This window comes from Podarcis vaucheri (genome assembly GCF_965113315.1).
Source record: "Podarcis vaucheri genome assembly, chromosome: 4".
NCBI classification, from domain to species: Eukaryota; Metazoa; Chordata; class Lepidosauria; order Squamata; family Lacertidae; genus Podarcis; species Podarcis vaucheri.
This window is the reverse complement of record NC_138762.1, coordinates 19,391,168-19,409,028: the sequence shown is the minus strand read 5'-3', so window position 1 is coordinate 19,409,028 and position 17,861 is coordinate 19,391,168. Positions and strand designations below refer to the sequence as shown.

Sequence of the window (17,861 nt, the reverse complement as noted above, 5' to 3'; positions counted from 1 at the left end):
TTCAATTAATTTCTTTTGACCCCGGACATAGCTCAGTTGGTTGGAGCGTGGTGCTAATAACATCAAGGTTGCAGGTGTGGTCAGCTGAATATTCCTGCCTAACAAGGGGTTTGGGCTTAGGGTGATCCTCAAGATCCATTCAAATTCTTTGATTCTATGACCCCAAGTGCTCAGAAAGGTGTGTCAAACTCTTTCTACGAGCATTTTTTTATTTATTTACTTGATTTGTGGGGGGGCGGGGGCAGCCCACGCCGAACAGATCTTAATTCCAAGAAACACAAAAACCAGAGGCGGCCGTTTGGGACCAAAATGAAGACGATGATGGTGACAAGCGGGTCGTGCAAGCCTCTCCGCCTCCCCCTCTTCCCGCCCTCCCGGGCGCAGGAGAGATGCAGATTCCTCCTCCTCCCTTAGGGGGTGGAGGGACGGAGCATCATCCGCCCCGGCCGTGCGCACAGCACTGTGGGCTAACATGGCAGCTTCCTTCGCCACTCTCGGCTTCCCACTCCTTTGACAATCCGCTCTGCTCTTTTGATTTCCCGGGGAGGGGATTCCTTTCCCCCCCGCCGGCAACACACACACACACACAACCTCTGCACACCCTTAAGGAGATCCAGTATGGAGAGGAGCTCCAGCTGCGAGAGCATCGCCTCCAAGGAGGCTCCGCCCGCCACCCGCCAGCCCAGCCCGGATTCCCTCTCCAGGTAAAACCGCCCTTCACCCTCCAGGGTGGGAAAGCCCTGGAGGAGAGAGTGGGGGCGGGGGGGTTGTTGTTTGGGGCTTTCGTATCTCTAGGGTTTGGTTTGCTTGTTCTGCGGGGGAGGAAGCGGACCCCCATATTCCCTCCATCCCCTTTCCATAACCTGCGCTTCTAACTGGCACAGGTCAGTGCTGGAGAGAGAGGTGCGCTATTACGCACACGCTGCGCCCGTTGCGCCTGGGTGGCTTGTGTGGTTAAACCCAGGGGAAGGGAAGGGCTGGGTGCGATCGGGGAACTGCACATGCTCAGAGGCACTCTTCTTGGTCAGCGCGCGGGGGTTCCGGGTGGTTCCAGGGCATCCGAGGCCGGGCGCGCTCCTTGCGTCGGGATCCTCAGCGCGCTTTGCACAGGAGCCCATCAACCCGCGGAGGAAGCGCCGGTTTCGGTCCCCTGCGCTCGGGAGCGCGCCCTGTTTCCCCACCCCTCCCTCGGCGAGCCTTACATCTGAGTAAACACGCAGAGGAACGAGCGCTGAACAGAACAGGGCGGGGGCGGATTCCGAACATTTTAATCCTGCAATCCCGTGAGTTTACCTGGGAGTAAGTGCTACTGAACACAGTGGGGCATGTTCCCGAGTAAATGCGGAGAGGCTTGCGCCCTGTGAGGTTTTGGGTACTTGGGCCATTCACCGTGCTGCGCTATTTCGTGGTGGGAAATAGAGGACAATGCTAAAATTTCACCTATCATATTTTAAGGCAGGGTTGTGGGTGAACTGGCAATCCATCTTGATTGTGGCCCCATCTGCACCAGACATTTAAAGCAGCATCATAACACTTGAAGCAGTTGTGACTTCTCCCAAAGAATCCTGGGAACTGTAGTTTGTTAGAGGTGCAGAGTGTTGTTAGCAGACCCCTATTCCAACCCACCCCCCAGCTGCAATTTCTAGAGTGGCTTACCAGTCTCTCTTCCCAGGGAATTCTGGGAACTGTTTTAAAAAGACACCTGGAGAAGGGCCTCAACAAAATCTCTTCTGCTCCTTCAGGTACTTAGGTAACCTGCCAGGGATTCTCCAGGCAGAGAATCTACCACCTACTTTTTCAAAACCTAGAGATGCCAGGAATAGAAGCTTTGACCCTTTGAGTGCAAATTGGGTCGTCCACCACCAAGTCATGATCCTTTCCCCATAAACCTTGGTCACAAACATACCATACATTGTAAACACAGTGTCCCCTTTCTCCCCCAAAATCTTGGGGGCTCTGGTTTGTTAAGGGTGCTGGGAAGTGTAGCTCTGTCAGGGGCAAACTACAGTTTCCATGGTAAAAAAGGCAAAGGCCCCTGGATGATTCAGTCCAGTTGATTGGAGGAGGAAACAATGCCCGTTAAAGGGGCGTAAATGTGCTTTAAATTGATTATTTATTTCCTTATTTCCATGCGTACATAATTTTTTAAAAAATTATTTTAGACTGATATGACAGTTGTTTCTTTTTAAAATCTTTTTTGTATTTTTATTTAGATTTTCCGTCATACAATTTAATTAAAAAAAGAGAAATAATACACAACAGAAAAGAAACATTAAATCATTATACATTAAATCATTATACAATATCAAAAAAGAAAAAACATAAACAAGATAAAATAAACCCACCACCCTGTTTAACTTCCCTCCACTGCTACTCGTCTTCTCTAGAATCAATCTTACCCTTATCATTGCATTCTGATTGTTTTTATTTTCTCAATATACGTACATATGTCATTGATAATTTGTTGTTTTGATGCATTTACATTCTTAATCTAAGCATATTAGCATGTCTTTTTTAGAGCAATATAATACATAATTTTATTTTTATGCAGCTTCTCCATAGTTCAAACCATGCTCAGGCAGCTTGCAACATGACAAAAGTCCATAATCGTAACAAGGCAAAAGTCGCCATCAGCAATAAAGAAAGCATTAAAAAAAATACAACCACACTGAACAGATTCCGCCTAGTGATGTAGAAAGGCAAATAGTTGTGCAGGGTATTCCTGCCTGACTCTGAGGCTGTGTACACATTATTGTATACTCTGGCTCCCGTGTGCTCCCACTACAGGTGTTTGAAGCTGAGTACACAATCCCTAGGTGTTCTACAGCTTCTTGAGAAATGCTGCTGTTTGATGAATTTCCCCTCAAACTAGCTTCTAACTTGAGGTGTGTACATCTAAGACCACAGCAGCACATGCCTGGATGGCAGTGCACACGGAGTTTCACTGGCAGCAGGGCCAGATTTAGGTTTGATGAGGCCCTAAGGGACGTGGGTGGCGCTGTGGGTTAAACCACAGAGCCTAGGACTTGCCGATCAGAAGGTCGGTGGTTCAAATGCCCGCGACGGGGTGAGCTCCCGTTGCTCGGTCCCTGCTCCTGCCAACCTAGCAGTTCGAAAGCACTTCAAAGTGCAAGTAGATAAATAGGTACCGCTCGGGCGGGAAGGTAAACGGCGTTTCCGTGCGCTGCTCTGGGTCGCCAGAAGCGGCTTAGTCATGCTGGCCACATGACCTGGAAGCTTTACGCCGGCTCCCTCGGCCAGTCAAGCGAGATGAGCGCCACAACCCCAGAGTCATCTGCAACTGGACCTAATGGTCAGGGGTCCCTTTACCTTTACCTACGCTACTGAAGGTAATGGGACCCTTTATATGTCCAGCTGTCCTTTGTCAACAACAAATTGTCACTGTTTTTTGTATTGAATATATGCTATATGGCAATTTATGGACCTAATAGTGATTTGTCACTGTTGGGTGGAATGTTGAACCTCCATTATCTTTTCCCCCTGTGGCTGGCAAAGCAGGTGGCGTGGGAAGAAATTCTGAGCGCACCCTGCTAGCTTGGAAAATGCTAAACTCCACCTTTTTTCCCTGACTTCTTTTCCTTTTTGAATACAAAGCAGTTGCAAGTGGCTTAAATCACTACATATATATGTGTGTGCGTATAGTTTAGTCTTGAGGTTCTTCCCTCTTCAACGACTTTCAAGCTTGCCTTCCATAGCCTTAAGGTCTAGAAACATGCTATTTTTAAAAAAGGAAAGAAAAGAAAGGGAGAACAAAAGATTCTCGGGAAGCTGGGTTCTATAGCCAAAACCAAAGGGTTGCACTCCTAGAGAGGCCTTTTGGCTCATGAATGGCCTGATTCACTGGAGCCTGAGGATTGTTCCATAGGAACACTGTATTGCATTTCAATGCCTGGTTGGCTTTCTGTTCTTGGAGTGGAGCAAAAAAGGACCAAACAATTCAGGCTTTGTTTACCAAGCGCCTTACACAGGCTGCAGGAATTCTGTAATTTAGCTTCCCCCACCCCACAAAATCCAGTATTAAAAAAAAAAAAGGTCTAATAGTGTATGACTGCTGCTTGGGATACTGTAGGCTATTGTGTGATCATCGAATGGACGCAGCCAGAAAGAAGCTCACCCATGGTCCGAGTCTAGGGTACCTTTCTCAATTTGCTTCTGGGAAAATATATCCTACAGATAAATTCCGCCGGGGTAACTGTGTTCATACGGTAGAGCCTACACGTGGAAAGAGCATTGTGGTAGCTTAACAGATTTATTGTGGCACAAAGGTTTTGTGGACTGATCTGAACCTGGGTTGAGACATCCGTTTTGCAGAAGGCCTAATCCCCATCCTCTTCAGGTAGGGCTGGGAACGTGGAGAGCTGCTGCCAGCCAGTGTAGACAATATGGAACTAGATGGGCCAATAGTCTGACTAGGTAAAGGGAAGATTCCTATATTGTTATACCTCAGCCAGTTACAGCATGATGCTCATAGTGACAAGGCTATAGTTTCTATCCCTGCAAAGGACAACAGCATATTCCTACATTGCAGGCGGTTGGTCTAGATCAGGGGTCTGCAACCCGCGGCTCCGGAGCCGCATGTGGCTCTTTTACACCTTTGCCGCGGCTCCGGGGCGGATACTAGCGAGGGGAGGAGGCGCATTGTGCGCCCCAACACTCCCCACTGTGGCAGGCGCTGTACTGGCTGTGACGTCGCATGGGGGCGGTGCGTGCATTAGTCATGCACCGTCCCGACGTCCCCTTCCCGCCCACTGTCAGATCGGACATTAAGGTAAGAAACAATATATGCAGTGTTATATTTGTTCTAAATGTCACAATGGTTTTGCGGCTCCCAGTTTTTTTCCTTCGGAAACGGGTCCAAGTGGCTCTTTTTGTCTTAAAGATTGCAGACCCCTGGTCTAGATGACCGTCATTGTCTCCTCCAACTCTATGATTCTATTATTGTTACAGATTTTTTTGGGGGGGTCCCCCTGAACCAGGGGCCAGCAAACTACTTCAGCAGGGAGCCGGTCCACTGTCCCTCAGACCTTGTTGGGGGCCAGACTATATATATATTTTTTGGGGGGGATGAACGAATTCCTATGCCCCACAAATCACCCAGAGATGCATTTGAAATAAAAGGACACATTCTACTCATGTAAAAACACACTGATTCGTGGGCCGGATTTAGAAGGCGATTGGACCGGATCCGGCCGCTAGGCCTTAGTTTGCCTAAGGTAAAGGTAAAGGGACCCCTGACCATAAGGTCCAGTCATGGCCGACTCCGGGGTTGCGGCGCTCATCTCGCTTTATTGGCCGAGGGAGCCGGAGTACAGCTTCCGGGTTATGTGGCCAGCATGACTAAGCCGCTTCTGGCGAACCAGAGCAGCGCACGGAAATGCCGTTTACCTTCCCGCCGGAGCAGTACCTATTTATCTACTTGCACTTTGACGTGCTGTCAAACTGCTATGTTGGCAGGAGCAGGGACTGAGCAACGGGAGCTCACCCTGTCGCGGGGATTCGAACCGCAGACCTTCTGATTAGCAAGCCCTAGGCTCTGTGGTTTAGACCACAGCGCCACCCGTATCCTGCCTACCCATGCCCTAAACCCTAGAAATTAATAATATGGTAGGATTTTGATTATTTGTGAAGAGAATATTGCAGGCCTGTGGGAAAATACTGGTTTAAGCTTCCTTTCCAAGGCAGGCCTCACCTGAGATAGAGGCATGCTGTAAGATCTGGACTCCCTCCATGCAGATTGAAGGTGTCAGTAGGTGAATAAATAATATTTCTTAAGGCTACCACAGTCTCTGCTGCATGTTCAGTTCTCCAAAGACCACAGGGCAGCTCACAATATAAAAATACCTTCCATCGGCAGGTATCCGTGCTAAGATATAGCTGTAAACAGTGGATTCATATTAATCCCTAGCCCCTCTGCTGTCCCCTACACACAGAGGCTAAATGTGGACAGGGGCTCTGCAAATATTGGCCTTCTCCCACCCCCCTGGTGTCGTTATGCCCCTCTGGCCCTCCCTCTAATTTCGACATTAAACAGGATGTTTGAAAAGCAGCCATTTGAAAAGGCTTCCTGTGTAGACATTCCCCACACGGCCAGGAATCGCAGTTGTGTGAGATGATGATTTTGGATGTAACATATAACCATCATCATGGGTAAGAAAGAAATGCTTTCTTTTGTCTGTTGTTCTCATTCGCCACCCGTCCAGCTTCATCTGATGACCTTCGGTTCTAATATTATGAGAGAGGGAGAAAAATGCCTCCCTATCCATGTTCTCTGCAGTGTATATAATATTGTACACCCCCCAATCTGCTGTTACTCACCTTTATTCTAAACGAAGTAACCCCATACTGGAGGGACTGGTGTGGAAGACTGGCTGGCACGGAGGGGAGGCGCTCCTCTGCCTCCCGACCCCAGCAGTGGCATTGCTGATTCTGAACAGAAGGATTGAATTCTACCTCTAGAGCAGCCTTTTTCAAGTTGTTGGACTACAACTCCCATCATCCATAGCTAGCAGGTCATGGACGATGGGAGTTGTAGTCCCATGGCATATGGGGACCCAAAGTTGAGAGCGGCTGCTCTAGAGTTCCATTACCCTGCCTGCATTCAGATGTCATTATAACAAACCATGGCTTATCCTGACAGACTCTTCCTTTGGCATGGCTTAGAAACTTTTGCCTCCGTTTTCGATTAGTCGCAGCTTGTTGTGTTGTATGACCGCAACAAACTGATTAATCTCTTAACGGTGGTTTGTTTGAAACAAACCTACTTTAAACTGTGGCTTGCGAAGCTGGCTTATTTCATAGTTTACATCGCTCGGACGTAATAATAAAATCTGATTAATTTCCTCTAGACTGCGCCAGAGGAGATATTCACGCGCCTGGTTGGAGGGTACGCTCATTCCAGTTCTGATAGGCTATGGCTTATTGTGACGTCCAAATAAATTGTAATGTTTGCTCCTTAACCATACCCTCATGTTACGGCCTGATGAACTTTTTTACTTTCTCCACCTCAGAATAGTTAAAAGACTAAGCACCAAATGTCCTTGGGTCTCTTGATCACAGCAGACCTGTGAAGAAATTTCTCCAGAATGTACACCAAACAACTGTCTTTTCCCCCCATCCTTCTCCCCCTCATTCCTCCTCCTTTAGCGCTTCCACCTCTCATTCAGATCATTCGGCGCGTACAAAATCTGCTTCTGTCGTCTCATCGGATTCCGTCTCCACTTCCACAGAAAATTTTTCTCCGGATCTAAGGGTAAGCCAATCTGCATGTGCAGCAGCGGAGTCATGTGATCATTCGTTTTTCTTTTTATTGAATTTGTAGTACAGTAATGTTTTGTTAAACTTTAGACAAGAGAGCCGTGAGTTTCGGGGCTCCTCCTTGAAGAAGAACTTTCTATACGTAGAAAAATAGTAGTACAAAGAGGAGGCTACAATTAGATTAATTATCTCCTGGTGTATGTTGATTAATACATGAGACGGCATGTTGCTATATTACCAAAAGTGAAAATTCAGAGAAAAGTTCTTGAGGAGTTTTTTGTCTCAGTTGTTGAGAACATCTCTCCTCCCCCCCCCAAAAAAAAAACTATTTGGGGTCTTTTCTGGGATTCTAAAACAATGCTTTTTAAAAAAACACCCTACTTGCCATACGTCTAGGTTTTCCTGGACAATTTGGCGATTCAGCAAAAATCCGCCCAGACGCCATTTTCAAGCTTGTTTCCTGGCTGTGTCCGGGAAAATCCGGACGTATGACAGCCCTATATATTTCCCCACAGAAATTCTGAATTCTGTAGTCCGGAAGTGGGAGAGGAGAAGCAACGAGATTTGCTGCATATGTAGAATGGCTATTCATCTAGTATTGCCATCTCAAGATATATCTGAGAGAGATGCCTGCTTAAAACCTTGGAGGGCTGCTGCCAGTCAGTGTAGACAGTATTGAGCTAGGCAGATCGATGATCTGACTCCGTATAATGCAGATTCCTATGTTCCTGTGTGCTTCCGCAAAATGCACTCAGGAGATTCTAGAGTAGGGGCTGGCAGGCTTCAATCCTCTTTGAAAGGCCACCCAGGTTCATGGCCATTACTTGCTCCTGTGGGAGGGAGTTCCACAGTTTAACTAGGCACTGTGCAAGAAGTGCTTTCTTTGATCTGTCCTGATAATGTCACAGGAGCGGCAGGTGTGGAGGAAGGAGGTCACTGTCACTTACTGGGGCAGGGCAGCGGCAAGATCACAGCTGCACCTATAGGTGCTCCCATGCACCTCTGACCTCACTGACACCCTTCCCAGCCCCACACAATCCAACAATGGTGCTGTCACGAGTGCAGCAGATTAGTAGTGCCCCTCTGCACCAGACACTCCTGCAGCCCAGGCAAGGAGGAAGTTACCTGTATGAACTACATTGGTACCATCTGGGAGAGGGTCAGCACAGGCCGCTGTTAGAATGCCTGCTCTATGATTGCAGTCATGGGATTGTTGTCTATCACATGACGGTATATGTTTTGACTCCACAGAGTGGGAAGTGACGAAGACAGGATGTTTGTGTTACTGTGTTCCGTGAAGTGGGACTGTTGTCCTTTGTTCTTTTTCTCTTTGCTGTCTGATGCTAGAGAGAGAAGGAGCCATGTTGCAGTGCTCCGTGTGTGTTTACATGTAAATAAAGTAGATTAGCCAAAATGCTGAGTTGCTGAGGTCTGTCACGCATGATGCGCAAACTCTGCGGATCCCTAAGTGTGCCGGTGTCGGTTGGCATCGGTCGCTGTGATGTTTGGGCTGAAGAAAGCTTTTGAAGCTCCCGAATGATCAACCAGGAGGGAGAGAACATGCCAGTCGGGCATGTGTCCCTGCCAGGGTTCTACTCGAGTGTAGGCCGAGCTCCTGACCCTGTAGTGCAGAGGTGGGCAGAAAGGAGATCCGGATCTACTTATGGTGACTTGCAGTGAGATCTGCAAGGGTTTTTGACTTCCAACGTTCATAGAATCATAGGGTTGGCTGCCATTGGGGTGGCTGACATAACACAAAATGGCTGCCATTGGCCGGGTGGCGCAACACAAAAAGTGGCAGGAGCACAACGGTTAATTGGTGCCAGTGGCGGAGGAAGCCTCTTGGGCACCTGGGTTGGCATGCCCGGGGGCGGGGAGAACCATCCATAGGGGCAGGGCAAGGCACCCATAGGGATGGGGCATACCGCGGGGCCTCAGCTGCCCTACAGCTGGGGGGGGAGTTAGCAGGCGGACAGCGCGGAGCCTGCGGGTGCCAAGACACATGACTCGTGCGCATTGCAGGCCCTGCGGCGAGTGCCGCCCGCCATTTTGTCAACTCCCCCATCAGGATGGCACCTGGGGTAGGCCGCACCCCCCCACACACACACTCCTTCCTACGCCCCTGATTGATGCCCATTGTTAACTTTTTACTATGTTTTTTACTGTACGGTTTATGTGTTTTGTTAAAAACCACATTTTATGAAACAGCGGTCTATTTTGTGTGTGTGTGTGTGTGTGTGTGTGTGTGTGTGTAACTAATACACAGCTTATAAATCAATGGAGCAGGCATGCTGTACTCCACATCAAGTACCCCCTGCAATAGGGGGTGAGGGAAAATAGGTGTATTTCAGCTATTAATGTGCTCACTCACAGAGGGCTGGCTCTTTGTCTCTCTCCTCTGTTCAGAATGGAAGGGGAGAGGCATATCAAGTCCTGGCATCCATTGAAATGTGGGCAAGTTTAAGGGTGCGTGTTCAGTGTAGGAGACGCTGAGGCAGCGCAAACAGGAATCGAGCAGCAAAGGCAGGTCTCTCGTGCACTGCGGATTTTTGATGGGATATTTACTGCCACCTTTCTCCGGCACTGTAGCTTAGGTGTATTTCAGTATTTGGCTTCATTTCTAACCGCATTGTGACAGCGTTTCGGTTTTTCCCCCTCACATGGAAATGTGCCCCAAAATGTGGGCTTCGCTTCAGACCAGCTGTGCTTCAGCTTTCTAGTGGCAGCGATGTCCCCCCCAATGTCACCTGAAATGGGCTGAGACTCTGGCCACACTCACTCCATACGCTGAAAGCGCTTTAAACATTGGCTTCCCCCAAAGAATTCTGGGAGCTGTAGTTCGTTAAGTGTGCTGGCAGCTGTTGGGGGACTCCTTGTTCTGCTCACATATACCAGAGCTCACTGGAAAGAGGGGTTGGTTGTTAGATTACTTTGCAAACCGTAGTTCTGGGAGGGGAGCAGGGGGTCTCCTAGCAATTCTTGGCTTCCTTGGCAAACTATAGTTCCCACAACTCTTAGGGTGAGATTATACTGCTCCTTTCCAATTGGTTCATGCCCTTTATTTTCCCCACTGAAATCCAGTAACTTTTCGCGCTGCAAGTGGTCTTTTTTTGTCTCGCTTTTGTTGCGCTATAGCCCCCTCCAGACAGTAATAATGTCACTGGGGAAACATTGCGGAACAACTAGCAAAACAGAACAAATCCAACACTAACGCACTATTATTGTGCCAAAACCTAGAAAACAAAAATAAAAACCCCACCCATCTAGAAGGGCTCATTGTTTTCACTGCATGCCTCCCTTCTTGAAAGGGCATTCCATGGTTGTGGTGCCACAGCTAACAAGGCCCTGTCATTCATGTTTTTGTCTGCCCTCAGTTTCTGAAGGCCGAGGAACGGGTGGGGGGGTGGAGTTTTACAATACTGGCTTGGGGGCATGAGGACACACGTGTGCTGCCTCATATTTCCAAACATGGAAATGCCCTTCAGGAACCACAATAACCTGTGTTGGCAATGCAGGAGCTTCTCTTTTCTGCATTGTCTGAAATGACCCTGACAGGAAGGAAGGTCGTGCAGCAATTTCTTTTTAACTCGTCTTTTTTTTTCTTGGACCTTGGCAAGCCTAGCTCATCCACGGACTCTGCCTTCTTTCTGTGTACTTTCTTTTCCAAAGAAAGCTCAGCGTTACCGTTTCTCTTCTGTCAACCCCCACCCCAATTGTCTCCTGACAGGGAGGAATTCTGCTTATTTGAGCAGGATTCGCTTTTAATGCCAAGTGTCCTTTCCCCCTGCCCTCTATTTATAGCTCTCTCGTCATAGACCTGTCAAGGCCCAGGTTACAATATATTGATTTAGTGCAAATGAGATCAGGGAGAGCCAGACTCAGTCAATCTTCTGTCTCTGAGGCAAGGGGGAAAGGAAGTGCCTCCGGAGCGTGTTCATGTTTCAAGAGACAGCCAAAGGAGAAGGTGATCTTAATAATGTTCAAGGTCCCCTAGATGTTTGCATAGGCACTAAATGTGCCGTGCGGAAGCCGCCCTGAAACTATTTATGATTGTCATTCGCGAGGAGCCGAGCGCTTAAGGGAGTTCGCCCATGGCCTTGGGATGCCCTCTTGGGACGTGATCCGTTCTTTCCTCTGAGGCGTCTGCCTGCCTTCCTACCACGAACCCTTCTTCAGACTTCTTTCCTTTTCTTTTTTTGCAATGTACAACGGGGTAAGGGATTTTCTTCTTCTTCTCTTATCAGTCTGAAAGGCAATCAGTCCGAGTTGTGCTTTAGCTTAGGTAGCCCTGCTGAGCATCTGAACAAAAGTAGATGGTTAATGGTTACTATTATTATTGCCAAATAGGTGTGGGTTTTGTGTGCCTTCTTGATCAAGAAAGGTTCTCGTTCTTTTTGTCAAGGAGGTTTGTGGCTGTGACGTTAACATATATGAGAGAGTGCTGGGGGGGAAATAGTTAAACAGGTTGCCCAGTCAGGACCCGGGGTGTGTGTGGAGTCAGTGGGACTATAAAACCAGTTCTGGGAGCAGTTCGTTGGGAGTTGTTGGTGGGTAGCTGGTTGGTTTTAGTGGGTTGGCTGGTTGGGAAAGGTAGTTGGTAATAGAGAGACAGTTAGGGCCGTGTGGGGAGGTAGAAGAGATAGAGAGAGGAAAATAAGACTAAGAAAGTAAAGAGCAACCACGTTTGGAATGCCGTAAAAGTTTGTTTGTGTCTAAAATAAAATACACTCTTCTTTATTAATTGAGCAGCTGACTGAGACTGAAGTGATTTTACCAGGGAGGACCTGGTTGGTGGCAGCGGATTAGTGGTGTACGGGTCAATAGTCCGTGAGACAACCGGGGGCTCCGTACGAACGCCACAGTGGCTCGCTTTTGGAGTGCGCATTTTGCACGCAAAGATTGAATCCCAGGCATCTCCAAACAGGTTGGGGTTGTTAGACTCCCCTTCTGAAACCCCGGGGAGCTACTGCTAGTTAGTTCTGACAATTCTGGGACCAGTGACTAGGTGTAAGGCAAAATAAAAAATTCCTTCCAGTAGCACCTTAAAGACCAACTAAGTTAGTTCTTGGTATGAGCTTTCGTGTGCATGCACACTTCTTCAGATACACTGAAAGCTCATACCAAGAACTAACTTAGTTGGTCTTTAAGGTGCTACTGGAAGGAATTTTTTATTTTGACTATGGCAGACCAACTTGGCTACCTATCTGTAACTAGGTGTAAGGCAGCCTCTGATGGAAGCCCGGTTTTCAACTTTGATTTTTTAAAAGAGATGCTACCGCTGCCTCATATTTGCAGCTCCAGGTTTGTGTCAGCGATCAAAATTCCCGCGTGAAATTCATCCCTGGGTGATGAAGCCAGTGCTCCTATCATTTGACACAATGGCAAAGACACTTTACTTTCCTCCCACTCCACTTCCTTTTTTGTGGTTGGGGGGCAGTTCTGCTATTGCACCAGTTTTCCCTTGGCACTTCCCTTCTGCTTTGTTTAACTAACAGCTAAAAACAGGGGTTTTCGGTACCGCTTATTGGCATGCTGTAGTTAATTTAACAGTGGCGTGAGAGGTGGGTGCAGTCTGAACAATTTTGGGGATGTTTTCGGAGGAAGAAAATGTATGTCGTTCTATGAGGATAATGTTAGAATGAATGGGAAATGGACGAAGATCTGTATCGGGGGGGAAAGTCAGTTGTCTGAGGGAAGAACTAGATAGCGTGAGCTTTTCTGTCCTCCTGCGTTAGACGTTGCCACTATGTTCCTGGATCTGATTTAGGAGAAAATGCTTCAGGGGAGAGGCTGCTCAAAAGCAGCCAGAATTGATGTTGACATCACCTGTAACTTGAAGAAGTGTAACTTTTAAGTTACCTCTCTTCCCACCTTCAAAGAAAGGTCTAGGTGTGGCCCAGGGGAAGGTGGAGTCTGAGAAAATATGGCAGAGGTAGCTTTGGCAAACCAACCAAAACAGATAAAACTAAGGTTGCTTCTAGGCAACCTGTTTATTGGGCATTCAGCCTGATTTGGTTGCACAAAATTTATGGGGGGAAAGCCTGCTATTCGCTGAGCATTCATGCCAATTTGTTTGTGCGATGTTGTGTAGACCAACTGTTATCCCATACTTTCGCCTACAATTCCCCACCACTTTCCTTTCTTCAAAAGGTCAATCATTGTTTTTATAAATGGGCTCGTTGCGCAAGACATCAGTTTTAATGATGCCACACAAATTTGCTGGTATGCTACTAAATCCAGCGGTAGTCTGTAAGCACCCTAAGTCACTGTAGGAATGTTGGGGTTCCTATATCCATGAAATGTGGTGGACCGAGGTGTATATTTTTTATTTTTATTTTTTTCTTTACTCTCGTGTTTACACCAAACTGGAGTTTGGGGTTTTAGTAAACTGAATGGGGCAATTGCAGGAAGACGCCGGTCAGTTGTGCGCTGGGTAATGCTAGCTGTATACACACACACACACACACACACACACACTCCCCTAGCTGCTTGTAGATGATCTTAGCAAACTTTGCAAACATTCAAGTAAGAAATGCTGTGTCTGCCCTATCAGGCTCTTGCACTATTTATTTATTTTTCAGTCCATGTTGCAGCACTTTGCAGAAAAAAGCAGCAACAACATAAGATTCTATGAATGACAACTTTCTGTATTTCAAAGCAGGGTGCCAACTTAATTCTTTACGTCCGGTTTGTAAGCAAAATGGGATGCTGTGAGATGATCTGCAGAATCGGATTGGCTGGCATGCCTATGGCCTGCCGCTTGATTGGCTGCCTAGTCTACGGCATGCCTCCAGATTTCTTCCATGTGCATCATCATAAAACGACCCATCTGCATATGGTATTTCTGCATGATTTTCTTTCCCTCCTTCTCCCCCCGCTCTTCTAAAAAGCCAAACGATTAAGACACAAGGCTTTTCCATGGGATTAGTGATTTTGCTGGCTGCTTCGATCGTTCTGACTTGAGTTATTCTCCCCCACCCCACATCTGTTTATTTAATCCCCAGAAAAAGCCCCTTTCGCCACCGTAATAAAGCAAGGCGGTTGGCTTTTTGTTCTGTTGTTGTTGGGGGGAGGGGGTTGCAGCAGATCTATTGTGTAGAAAGTTGTGAGAATCTTGTGGTGGTGCAGTGTGATAATTCTGTGCAGGTCCAAATATGCAGCAGTTTACACGTAAGTAAAAGAAAAGTTTTTTCGGACACGGGTGGCGCTGTGGGTTAAACCACAGAGCCTAGGACTTGCTGATCAGAAGGTCGGCAGTTCGAATCCCCGCGACAGGGTGAGCTCCCGTTGCTCGGTCCCTGCTCCTGCCAACCTAGCAGTTCGAAAGCACGTCAAAGTGCAAGTAGATAAATGGGTACCACTCCGGCGGGAAGGTAAACGGTGTTTCCATGCGCTGCTCTGGTTCACCAGAAGCGGCTTAGTCATGCTGGCCACATGACCTGGAAGCTGTACGCTGGCTCCCTCGGCCAATAAAGCGAGATGAGCGCCACAACCCCAGAGTCAACCACAACTGGACCTAATGGTCAGGGGTCCCTTTACCTAAAAGAAAGGTGCAAAAGGAGTAACTCCAGCAATTGATGCAAGATGTCCTTGTTGTCAGTATCTTGTTTTTAAACACACACACACACACACACACACACACACACACACTTACTTTAACCCAGGGCATTGTCAATGCTGGCTGGGAAATCTGGAACAACCTTTGGAGGGTAGTAGGCTCCCCACCTTTGCCCTTATGGAGACAGGTTTCTCACAAATTGCAATCTACATGTACAATTTGCTGTGCGGGTGCTACAGAGAAGCAACTTTCAGACAGGAACTGAAGCGAAGCAGCTGCCTCGTGTGACTGATTTTGGGGCACGTTGAAAGAATGGCAGCAGACTGTCCATTATTTCATTTATTGTGCATCCAATTACCAGCGGATAATTATAATTTTTTTCACGAATGGAAAGAGTAAAACTTCAGATGGGTTGGTTTATGAACAAGCCTGGTCTTTGCAACTGTGGGATTTAGTCATTCCTACCCCCACAAAGAACTAACGAACTGGACAAAGGAACACCCAGAAGTCCGATGACTTGTATGATTCAGCTTGGCTTAGTTTTATTTCATATACTTTTCCAAAAAAGTACATTAATGCGGAGCTCCCAATTCATGTGGAGACTTTTACAGGGTGAGTCTTTTAAAAGAGGCACTGTGGATACAGAGTACACATGTTCCACGGGGCCTCTTTTAAAAGACTCACCCTGTAGAAATATACTTCTGTGTGATGGGCAATATCGTTTGTATTGTTTTATTATGAAAATCAGTGCTGTACTTCTTTGAGAAGGCGCTTGTTCATCTTGCCATTACCTGGAAAACAATAAAATAATCTTTTTAAAAAGTATTTAACACTGATGTAGCTGATTTTCATCTTAGGTTCTCAGGGAATCTAATAAATTGGCTGAAATGGAGGAGCCCCCATTGCTACCAGGAGAAACCATTAAAGACATGGGTATGTGCAGATATTTCTCTTTGATGTTTCCTCCCCCCCCCGGTTAGATAGCACTGGGTTACACATACATAGCTATGACAAGCAGACACAATGGTTTAATATCAGATATTCCTTTATTTTTCAGCATATTGTATGTTAAATCAAGACTGAGCTCCTATCATTTGTACTTCAACTGACCTCCGTCCCGAAACCTTAATTGTACTCCATTTATTTGTCGCTTTTGTTGAAAAATCAATTTTAAAAACCCATTTATTTATTTATTCAAAAGGAATAGAAGAAATGGGATGATACCACTTTTTCCCTTTTAAAAGAGAGAGAAAGGAACACATGAAGTCATTTCTTGGAACAAAACACACTTGTTTCTTTTATTAGGATTGAACAGAAAGCTCTCTCCCTTTGTTGAAATTCCTTCTGTGCTCAGGAACGATAACCAGCTAGTAAATAGTTATTTAAAACCCTCGTGTGTCTATGACTACGGATGGGTTAGTTAGTTGTTAAAGAACTTCAGAGGGTTTTTTTGGTTTTTTGCTGTGGGGAAGGGACAAGCGCAAAGCACGTTTGGCCAAGATGTTCAAGGAAAGCCAGAAAGGACCAGCATCTTTATTATCTATCCATAAAACAGTACTCTTAGGCTGGATAGATATGAACAGTGTTATATGATGCTACTCCCATATGCCTGAGCATGGGTATGAAGTGTGAAATTCCCTTTCTTTAGTCGTCGTTTACATTGCCGCACCCACTTCTCTTGGTGAAACTGAAGGAGAGACACTGAGAAGAGGCTTTTAAAGTTTTTTTTCAGTGGCAAGAAAAAGCACAAGTTGACCTGATTTCACCTTAGAGCATGAAACCCTTTGGCCCTCCAGGTGTTGCTGGACTACAAATCCCATCAGGCCCAGCAAACAAGACCAATGGCCAGGAATTGTGGGACTTGCAGTTATTGTTATTGTTATTACTATTATTGTTCCATTTATTAAATTTGTATACCACCTTTCATCCGAAGATCTCAAGGCGGCTCATGGCATTAAACCACAAGATAAAAATACAAAATACAGAATGAAAACAAGAGCAAAACAATAACCTTCACACCCACACCCACAACATATTTAAAAGGATAGCAGTGGTTCTCAAACTTTTTTCTCTGGGCCACATTTTCGGAATAAAAATTTGCTTGCGCCACACTGAATTATTTTTATATATAAGAAATAACTCTGGAAAGCAAAAAGAAGCAACTCCTTGCTGTGTTTGATTTTGAAAATCATATTCTGCAAATTTTAAAAAAGTAAATGATACTATACTATACTGCACTGAAATGTTTAAATGCTTATTTGATTGCCCTTGAATCTTCCCTCAACACTTAACCATCGTCTCCTACCTTTGAGAACCACTGTTTGTTCAGCTCCATCTCTTCAAAGCTTCCTCCTCACCTGCTTTGAGAGACACTGAAAGGTGTTCCAAGCCTCGTTGTAGCACCTCCATGTGGAAATACATATAATATGTATATATAACATATTTCTTTCTTTCTCCTAGCAAAAGATGTTACTCACATCTGCCCATTCACCGGCGCCATTAGAGGAACTCTGACAGTTACAAATTACAGGCTATATTTTAAAAGCATGGAAAGGGTAAGGCTCAAATTGAGCAACTTTTCACTTGTTTTTCACAAGTAGTCTGGTCTGTGCCTGGATGGGCAGCCACCTGGGAATCCCATGTTCTGTGGGGAAAGAAAAGTGGGATGTGACTGTAACAAAATAAATGTATCAATGCATCTCCAGCCTCGTCATCAAGATGTTCAGCTTTTGGGTGCTCCAAGCTCCGTCTAAAAGTAATACAAGCGCCCCTTGGTTTTCAAACAGCTGAGTTCTCAAACATTTTGGCTCCCGAATGCGCAAACCCAGACTCTTCCAGTTTGCAAACTATTTTTGGAAGCCGAACGTCTGATGGGGCTTCCGCAGCTTCCAATTGGCTGCCGGAGCTTCCTGCAGCCAATCAGAAGCTGCGCTTTGGTTTCCGAACGTTTTAGAAGTTGAACAGACTTCCACAGTACGACTGTACTTTGTTTTAGGAGGTTTTAGACTTTTCATTAACACACTACATT

The 17,861-nt window shown here is 46.4% G+C and overlaps 1 protein-coding gene across 3 annotated transcripts in view; it reads left to right on the top strand.

The window, feature by feature from the left end:
* Positions 1-328: 328 nt before the first annotated feature.
* The window catches only part of MTMR2 (myotubularin related protein 2), a 42,369-nt gene continuing 24,836 nt past the window's right edge, over positions 329-17,861 (top strand). For all 3 annotated transcript variants that reach the window (XR_014218752.1, XR_014218753.1, XM_082219329.1), the window contains exons 1-4: positions 329-704; positions 7,165-7,270; positions 15,691-15,766; positions 17,294-17,388. Coding sequence is in view for 1 of the 3 variants with exons in the window: in XM_082219329.1 (XP_082075455.1) it covers positions 619-704; positions 7,165-7,270; positions 15,691-15,766; positions 17,294-17,388 (363 nt within the window). In the remaining 2 variants the exon portion in view is untranslated. The remainder of the gene's footprint in view (positions 705-7,164; positions 7,271-15,690; positions 15,767-17,293; positions 17,389-17,861) is intronic.